The 11,618-nt window shown below is 40.7% G+C and overlaps 1 protein-coding gene across 2 annotated transcripts in view; it reads left to right on the top strand.

Annotated features, from left to right (window-relative positions):
- Positions 1–1,409: 1,409 nt before the first annotated feature.
- The window catches only part of clrn2 (clarin 2), a 133,063-nt gene continuing 122,854 nt past the window's right edge, over positions 1,410–11,618 (top strand). The window contains exon 1 of one of the 2 annotated variants that reach the window (XM_065016862.1): positions 1,410–2,762. In XM_065016862.1, the coding sequence (XP_064872934.1) occupies positions 2,510–2,762 (253 nt within the window). In that variant the 5' untranslated portion in view covers positions 1,410–2,509. The remainder of the gene's footprint in view (positions 2,763–11,618) is intronic. The other variant, XR_010463633.1, reaches the window with a different exon arrangement.

The following is an 11,618-nucleotide window of genomic DNA, read 5'->3' as shown; positions in this document are numbered from 1 at the left end:
AGCACACAGGTTACAGCACAGACAGTCTATAGGATAGCAGTCCATAGGTTCGACACACAGAGACAGTCAGACAGTAGTCTACACAGGATAGTAGTCTATATAGGATAGTAGTATATAGACACAGTCACAGATAGACTATACAGGATCATAGGTTCATACAGGATAGTAGTCTATATAGGATAGTAGTCTATACAGTAGTCTACATAGGACAGTAGTCTATATAGATAGTAGACACAGGATACAGAGACACAGCACAGAGACACAGACACAGTCACACAGATAGCACACAGATACACCATACACACAGTCTACACAGAGACACAGACACACACACACAGGTCCATACACAGTAGTCAGAGACACAGACACACACACACAGGAACACACACACACACACATACACATACAGAGACACAGACACACACACACACATAGACACACATAGCACACACAGACAGAGACACACACACACACAGAGACAGCACACACACACACACACACACACACACAGAGACACAGACACACACACACACACACACAGACACACACAGACACACACACACACACACAGAGACACAGACACACACACACACAGAGACACAGTACACACACAGACACACACACACAGATAGAAGTGTCACACACACACACACACACACAGAGACATCAGACACACACACACAGAGACACAGACACACACACACACACACAGAGACACAGACACACACACACACACACAGAGAACAGACACACACACACACACACACACAGAGACACAGACACACACACACACACACAGAGACACAGACACACACACACACACACACAGAGACACAGACACACACACACACAGAGACACACACACACACACACACACACACAGACACCTCACACACAGAGACACAGACACACACACACTCACACACAGACACACACACACAGACACACAGAGACACTGTCACACACACACAGAGACACAGACACACACACACACACACACAGAGACACAGACACACACACACACACACACACACAGAGACACAGACACACACACACACACACTCCACTCACACACTGGAACAGAAGACAGTTCTAGATCCATCTCTCAATCTGTCACTCTCTCAGACAGAAAGTCTCTCTCTGGCATCTCTCTCTCTCTCTCTCTCTCTCTGTCTCTCTCTCTCTCTCTCTCTGTCTCTCTCTCTCTCTCTCTGTCTCTCTTCTCTCTCTCTCTCTCTCTCTCTGTCTCTCTCTCCTCTCTCTCTCTCTGTCTCTCTCTCTCTCTCCCTCTCTCTCTCTCTCTCTCTCTCTCTCTCTCTCTCTCTCTGTCTCTCTCCCTCTCTCTCTCCTCTCTCTCTCTCTGTCTCTCTCCCTCTGTCTCTGTCTCTCTGTCTCTCTCTCCCACTCTCTCTCACTGTCTTTCAATTAAAATGGCTTTCTTGCTTTTTAAATGTCATATTATTGGCTATGTACAGTAAATAGTTAAAGTACACTCTCTGTCTCTGTCTCTAGAGAGAGAGAGAGAGGGGTTGTTAGTAGGGCAGAATGTAACTCAGTGACTAGCAGCCCTATAGCGTGCTGGGATCGAGTTTCTTCCTGTCTGTAACAGATCCCTCTGATCTGACCAACACAGACTGGATCTCAGCTTTTAATGGCAGCCTCTCTACCAGCTATCACAACGAGCTGTTTCATTTCACAGCGTTTTGATGTTATGACCGACACATCGACTGACACAACAACTCCGGACTGGATGATCCGACCCTCGGGATGCCTGGGAGGTGTTCCCATGGTCTCTGCTTGAACAGTGGCGCTGAATACAAAGGAGACGGGGGGACGAGAGGAGACGAGAGGAGACGAGAGGAGACGAGAGGACCGTAACACCGCCACCTCTCTCCCGTAGCCTGGGAGGTGTTCCCATGGTCTCTGCTTGAACAGTAGATAGATAGACAGGAGACAAGAGGAGACGAGAGGAGACGAGAGGACGAGAGGAGACGAGAGGAGACGAGAGGACGAGAGGACCGTAACACCGCCACCTCTCTCCCGTAGCCTGTGAGGTGTTCCCATGGTCTCTGCTTGAACAGTAGATAGATAGACAATAGAAAGGAGACGAGAGGAGACGAGGAGACGAGAGGACCGTAACACCGCCACCTCTCTCCCGTAGCCTGGGAGGTGTTCCCATGGTCTCTGCTTGAACAGTAGATAGATAGACAATAGACAGGAGACGAGAGGACCGTAACACCGCCACCTCTCTCCCGTAGCCTGGGAGGTGTTCCCATGGTCTCTGCTTGAACAGTAGATAGATAGACAGGAGACAGGAGACAAGAGGAGACGAGAGGAGACGAGAGGACGAGAGGAGACGAGAGGAGACGAGGAGACGAGAGGAGACGAGAGGAGACGAGGAGACGAGGAGACGAGAGGACCGTAGCCGCGTGAAGCGATGAACAGATAGACATGGAGGTGGATTTTAAAGACATTTGTTGTTGTTTATCCAAACCCTGACAGACTGACCATGCCGTCGCTGTGGAAACGGGTGACCTTTTCCTTTGCCGCTCTGCTCTGCGTGCTCTCTGCCACTCTGCTGCTGGTTGCCCTGGCGACCGAGCGCTGGGTCAGCGGGAGGATCCTGTGTGGTACCGGGGCAGAGCTGGTCAGCGCCAACTGTTCTGAACTGGACAAGTTCACCGGACACATCTACTACGGGCTGTTCCAGGGTCAGAAGACTAGGAGGTGTGGACTGGGAAACCGCAGCGCCAAGATATACAGTAAGGGGGGTATCTACTACAGACTGTTATGGGGGGTATCTACTACAGACTGTTATGGGGGGTATCTACTACAGACTGTTATGGGGATATATCTACTACAGACTGTTATGGGGGTATCTACTACAGACTGTTATGGGGGTATCTACTACAGACTGTTATGGGGGTATCTACTAGAGACTGTTATGGGGGTATATCTACTACAGACTGTTATGGGGGTATCTACTACAGACTGTTATGGGGATATATCTACTACAGACTGTTATGGGGATATATCTACTATCTATCTACTACAGACTGTTATGGGGGTATCAGACTGTTATGGGGGTATCTACTACAGACTGTTATGGGGATATATCTACTACAGACTGTTATGGGGATATATCTACTACAGACTGTTATGGGGGGTATCTACTACAGACTGTTATGGGATATATCTACTACAGACTGTTATGGGGATATATCTACTACAGACTGTTATGGGGATATATCTACTACAGACTGTTATGGGGATATATCTACTACAGACTGTTATGGGATATATCTACTACAGACTGTTATGGGGGGATATATCTACTACAGACTGTTATGGGGGGATATATCTACTACAGACTGTTATGGGGATATATCTACTACAGACTGTTATGGGGATATATCTACTACAGACTGTTATGGGGATATATCTACTACAGACTGTTATGGGGATATATCTACTACAGACTGTTATGGGGATATATCTACTACAGACTGTTATGGGGATATATCTACTACAGACTGTTATGGGGATATATCTACTACAGACTGTTATGGGGGGATATATCTACTACAGACTGTTATGGGATATATCTACTACAGACTGTTATGGGGATATATCTACTACAGACTGTTATGGGGATATATCTACTACAGACTGTTATGGGGATATATCTACTACAGACTTATGTATATACAGACTGGGATATATCTACTACAGACTGTTATGGGGATATATCTACTACAGACTGTTATGGGGGATATATCTACTACAGACTGTTATGGGGATATATCTACTACAGACTGTTATGGGGATATATCTACTACAGACTGTTATGGGGATATATCTACTACAGACTGTTATGGGATATATCTACTACAGACTGTTATGGGGATATATCTACTACAGACTGTTATGGGGATATATCTACTACAGACTGTTATGGGGATATATCTACTACAGACTGTTATGGGGATATATCTACTACAGACTGTTATGGGGGATATATCTACTACAGACTGTTATGGGGATATATCTACTACAGACTGTTATGGGATATATCTACTACAGACTGTTATGGGGGGGATATATCTACTACAGACTGTTATGGGGATATATCTACTACAGACTGTTATGGGGATATATCTACTACAGACTGTTATGGGGATATATCTACTACAGACTGTTATGGGGATATATCTACTACAGACTGTTATGGGGGGTATATCTACTACAGACTGTTATGGGGATATATCTACTACAGACTGTTATGGGGATATATCTACTACAGACTGTTATGTTATGGGGATATATCTACTACAGACTGTTATGGGGATATATCTACTACAGACTGTTATGGGGATATATCTACTACAGACTGTTATGGGGATATATCTACTACAGACTGTTATGGGGATATATCTACTACAGACTGTTATGGGATATATCTACTACAGACTGTTATGGGGGGTATCTACTACAGACTGTTATGGGGATATATCTACTACAGACTGTTATGGGATATATCTACTACAGACTGTTATGGGGATATATCTACTACAGACTGTTATGGGGATATATCTACTACAGACTGTTATGGGGGTATATCTACTACAGACTGTTATGGGGATATATCTACTACAGACTGTTATGGGGATATATCTACTACAGACTGTTATGGGGATATATCTACTACAGACTGTTATGGGGGTATCTACTAGAGACTGTTATGGGGATATATCTACTACAGACTGTTATGGGGATATATCTACTACAGACTGTTATGGGGATATATCTACTACAGACTGTTATGGGGATATATCTACTACAGACTGTTATGGGGGGGTATCTACTACAGACTGTTATGGGGGGTATCTACTACAGACTGTTATGGGGATATATCTACTACAGACTGTTATGGGGGTATATCTACTACAGACTGTTATGGGGATATATCTACTACAGACTGTTATGTGGGGTATCTACTACAGACTGTTATGGGATATATCTACTACAGACTGTTATGGGGATATATCTACTACAGACTGTTATGGGGGATATATCTACTACAGACTGTTATGGGGATATATCTACTACAGACTGTTATGGGGATATATCTACTACAGACTGTTATGGGATATATCTACTACAGACTGTTATGGGGATATATCTACTACAGACTGTTATGGGGATATATCTACTACAGACTGTTATGGGGATATATCTACTACAGACTGTTATGGGGATATATCTACTACAGACTGTTATGGGGATATATCTACTACAGACTGTTATGGGGATATATCTACTACAGACTGTTATGGGGATATATCTACTACAGACTGTTATGGGGGATATATCTACTACAGACTGTTATGGGGATATATCTACTACAGACTGTTATGGGATATATCTACTACAGACTGTTGTTATGGGGATATATCTACTACAGACTGTTATGGGGATATATCTACTACAGACTGTTATGGGGATATATCTACTACAGACTGTTATGGGGATATATCTACTACAGACTGTTATGGGGATATATCTACTACAGACTGTTATGGGGATATATCTACTACAGACTGTTATGGGGATATATCTACTACAGACTGTTATGGGGATATATCTACTACAGACTGTTATGGGGATATATCTACTACAGACTGTTATGGGGATATATCTACTACTGTTAGACTGTTATGGGGGGTATCTACTACAGACTGTTATGGGGGTATATCTACTACAGACTGTTATGGGGATATATCTACTACAGACTGTTATGGGATATATCTACTACAGACTGTTATGGGGATATATCTACTACAGACTGTTATGGGGGGGTATCTACTACAGACTGTTATGGGGGGATATATCTACTACAGACTGTTATGGGGATATATCTACTACAGACTGTTATGGGGATATATCTACTACAGACTGTTATGGGATATATCTACTACAGACTGTTATGGGATATATCTACTACAGACTGTTATGGGGATATATCTACTACAGACTGTTATGGGGGGTATATCTACTACAGACTGTTATGGGGATATATCTACTACAGACTGTTATGGGGATATATCTACTACAGACTGTTATGGGGATATATCTACTACAGACTGTTATGGGGATATATCTACTACAGACTGTTATGGGATATATCTACTACAGACTGTTATGGGGATATATCTACTACAGACTGTTATGGGGGGTATCTACTACAGACTGTTATGGGGGTATATACTAGACTGTTATGGGATATATCTACTACAGACTGTTATGGGGATATATCTACTACAGACTGTTATGGGGATATATCTACTACAGACTGTTATGGGGATATATCTACTACAGACTGTTATGGGGATATATCTACTACAGACTGTTATGGGGATATATCTACTACAGACTGTTATGGGGATATATCTACTACAGACTGTTATGGGGATATATCTACTACAGACTGTTATGGGGATATATCTACTACAGACTGTTATGGGGGATATATCTACTACAGACTGTTATGGGGATATATCTACTACAGACTGTTATGGGGATATATCTACTACAGACTGTTATGGGGATATATCTACTACAGACTGTTATGGGATATATCTACTACAGACTGTTATGGGGATATATCTACTACAGACTGTTATGGGGGTATATCTACTGTTATGGGGATATATCTACTACAGACTGTTATGGGGATATATCTACTACAGACTGTTATGGGGATATATCTACTACAGACTGTTATGGGGATATATCTACTACAGACTGTTATGGGGATATATCTACTACAGACTGTTATGGGGGGATATATCTACTACAGACTGTTATGGGGATATATCTACTACAGACTGTTATGGGGATATATCTACTACAGACTGTTATGGGGATATATCTACTACAGACTGTTATGGGGATATATCTACTACAGACTGTTATGGGGGATATATCTACTACAGACTGTTATGGGGATATATCTACTACAGACTGTTATGGGGATATATCTACTACAGACTGTTATGGGGATATATCTACTACAGACTGTTATGGGGATATATCTACTACAGACTGTTATGGGGATATATCTACTACAGACTGTTATGGGGGGGTATCTACTACAGACTGTTATGGGGATATATCTACTACAGACTGTTATGGATATATCTACTAGACTGTTATGGGGATATATCTACTACAGACTGTTATGGGGATATATCTACTACAGACTGTTATGGGGATATATCTACTACAGACTGTTATGGGGATATATCTACTACAGACTGTTATGGGGGTATATCTACTACAGACTGTTATGGGATATATCTACTACAGACTGTTATGGGATATATCTACTACAGACTGTTATGGGGATATATCTACTACAGACTGTTATGGGGATATATCTACTACAGACTGTTATGGGGGGTATCTACTACAGACTGTTATGGGGATATATCTACTACAGACTGTTATGGGGATATATCTACTACAGACTGTTATGGGGGTATATCTACTACAGACTGTTATGGGGATATATCTACTACAGACTGTTATGGGGGTATATCTACTACAGACTGTTATGGGGATATATCTACTACAGACTGTTATGGGATATATCTACTACAGACTGTTATGGGGATATATCTACTACAGACTGTATATCTACTACAGACTGTTATGGATATATCTACTACAGACTGTTATGGGATATATCTACTACAGACTGTTATGGGGATATATCTACTACAGACTGTTATGGGATATATCTACTACAGACTGTTATGGGGATATATCTACTACAGACTGTTATGGGGATATATCTACTACAGACTGTTATGGGATATATCTACTACAGACTGTTATGGGATATATCTACTACAGACTGTTATGGGATATATCTACTACAGACTGTTATGGGATATATCTACTACAGACTGTTATGGGGATATATCTACTACAGACTGTTATGGGATATATCTACTACAGACTGTTATGGGGATATATCTACTACAGACTGTTATGGGGATATATCTACTACAGACTGTTATGGGGATATATCTACTACAGACTGTTATGGGGATATATCTACTACAGACTGTTATGGGGATATATCTACTACAGACTGTTATGGGGATATCTACTACAGACTGTTATGGGGATATATCTACTACAGACTGTTATGGGGATATATCTACTACAGACTGTTATGGGGGATATATCTACTACAGACTGTTATGGGGATATATCTACTACAGACTGTTATGGGGGGGTATCTACTACAGACTGTTACTACTACAGACTGTTATGGGATATATCTACTACAGACTGTTATGGGGGATATATCTACTACAGACTGTTATGGGGATATATCTACTACAGACTGTTATGGGGATATATCTACTACAGACTGTTATGGGATATATCTACTACAGACTGTTATGGGGATATATCTACTACAGACTGTTATGGGGGGATATATCTACTACAGACTGTTATGGGGATATATCTACTACAGACTGTTATGGGGGGTATATCTACTACAGACTGTTATGTGGATATATCTACTACAGACTGTTATGACTGGGGGATATATCTACTACAGACTGTTATGGGATATATCTACTACAGACTGTTATGGGATATATCTACTACAGACTGTTATGGGGATATATCTACTACAGACTGTTATGGGGATATATCTACTACAGACTGTTATGGGGGATATATCTACTACAGACTGTTATGGGGATATATCTACTACAGACTGTTATGGGGATATATCTACTACAGACTGTTATGGGGATATATCTACTACAGACTGTTATGGGGATATATCTACTACAGACTGTTATGGGATATATCTACTACAGACTGTTATGGGGGATATATCTACTACAGACTGTTATGGGGATATATCTACTACAGACTGTATATCTACTACAGACTGTTATGGGGATATATCTACTACAGACTGTTATGGGATATATCTACTACAGACTGTTATGGGGATATATCTACTACAGACTGTTATGGGGATATATCTACTACAGACTGTTATGGGATATATCTACAGACTGTTATGGGGGGGTATCTACTACAGACTGTTATGGGGGGTATCTACTACAGACTGTTATGGGGATATATCTACTACAGACTGTTATGGGGATATATCTACTACAGACTGTTATGGGGATATATCTACTACAGACTGTTATGGGATATATCTACTACAGACTGTTATGGGGGATATATCTACTACAGACTGTTATGGGGATATATCTACTACAGACTGTTATGGGATATATCTACTACAGACTGTTATGGGGGATATATCTACTACAGACTGTTATGGGGATATATCTACTACAGACTGTTATGGGGATATATCTACTACAGACTGTTATGGGGATATATCTACTACAGACTGTTATGGGGATATATCTACTACAGACTGTTATGGGGATATATCTACTACAGACTGTTATGGGATATATCTACTACAGACTGTTATGGGGGGTATCTACTACAGACTGTTATGGGGATATATCTACTACAGACTGTTATGGGATATATCTACTACAGACTGTTATGGGATATATCTACTACAGACTGTTATGGGGATATACAGACTGTTATGGGGATATACTACACAGACTGTTATGGGGATATATCTACTACAGACTGTTATGGGGGATATATATCTACTACAGACTGTTATGGGGGTATCTACTACAGACTGTTATGGGATATATCTACTACAGACTGTTATGGGGAGGTATCTACTACAGACTGTTATGGGATATATCTACTACAGACTGTTATGGGGGGTATATCTACTACAGACTGTTATGGGGATATATCTACTACAGACTGTTATGGGGATATATCTACTACAGACTGTTATGGGACTGTTATATATCTACTACAGACTGTTATGGGGATATATCTACTACAGACTGTTATGGGATATATCTACTACAGACTGTTATGGGGATATATCTACTACAGACTGTTATGGGGATATATCTACTACAGACTGTTATGGGGATATATCTACTACAGACTGTTATGGGGATATATCTACTACAGACTGTTATGGGGATATATCTACTACAGACTGTTATGGGGATATATCTACTACAGACTGTTATGGGGATATGTTATGGGGGTATCTACTACAGACTGTTATGGGATATATCTACTACAGACTGTTATGGGGATATATCTACTACAGACTGTTATGGGGATATATCTACTACAGACTGTTATGGGATATATCTACTACAGACTGTTATGGGATATATCTACTACAGACTGTTATGGGGATATATCTACTACAGACTGTTATGGGGATATATCTACTACAGACTGTTATGGGGATATATCTACTACAGACTGTTATGGGATATATCTACTACAGACTGTTACTACAGACTGTTATGGGATATATCTACTACAGACTGTTATGGGGTTATGGGGATATATCTACTACAGACTGTTATGGGGATATATCTACTACAGACTGTTATGGGGATATATCTACTACAGACTGTTATGGGGATATATCTACTACAGACTGTTATGGGGATATATCTACTACAGACTGTTATGGGGATATATCTACTACAGACTGTTATGGGGATATATCTACTACAGACTGTTATGGGGATATATCTACTACAGACTGTTATGGGGATATATCTACTACAGACTGTTATGGGGATATATCTACTACAGACTGTTATGGGGATATATCTACTACAGACTGTTATGGGGATATATCTACTACAGACTGTTATGGGGATATATCTACTACAGACTGTTATGGGGATATATCTACTACAGACTGTTATGGGGATATATCTACTACAGACTGTTATGGGGATATATCTACTACAGACTGTTATGGGGATATATCTACAGACTGTTATGGGGGATATATCTACTACAGACTGTTATGGGGATATATCTACTACAGACTGTTATGGGGATATATCTACAGACTGTTATGGGGATATATCTAGACTGTTATGGGGATATATCTACTACAGACTGTTATGGGGATATATCTACTACAGACTGTTATGGGATATATCTACTACAGACTGTTATGGGGATATATCTACTACAGACTGTTATGGGGATATATCTACTACAGACTGTTATGGGGATATATCTACTACAGACTGTTATGGGGATATATCTACTACAGACTGTTATGGGGATATATCTACTACAGACTGTTATGGGGATATATCTACTACAGACTGTTATGGGGATATATCTACTACAGACTGTTATGGGGATATATCTACTACAGACTGTTATGGGATATATCTACTACAGACTGTTATGGGGATATATCTACTACAGACTGTTATGGGGATATATCTACTACAGACTGTTATGGGGGATATATCTACTACAGACTGTTATGGGGATATATCTACTACAGACTGTTATGGGGATATATCTACTACAGACTGTTATGGGGATATATCTACTACAGACTGTTATGGGGATATATCTACTACAGACTGTTATGGGGATATATCTACTACAGACTGTTATGGGGATATATC

Source organism: Oncorhynchus nerka, unplaced genomic scaffold (assembly GCF_034236695.1).
Source record: "Oncorhynchus nerka isolate Pitt River unplaced genomic scaffold, Oner_Uvic_2.0 unplaced_scaffold_822, whole genome shotgun sequence".
NCBI lineage: Eukaryota > Metazoa > Chordata > Actinopteri > Salmoniformes > Salmonidae > Oncorhynchus > Oncorhynchus nerka.
The sequence above is the reverse complement of the archived record's forward strand: the minus strand, read 5'-3'. Positions and strand labels throughout refer to the sequence as shown.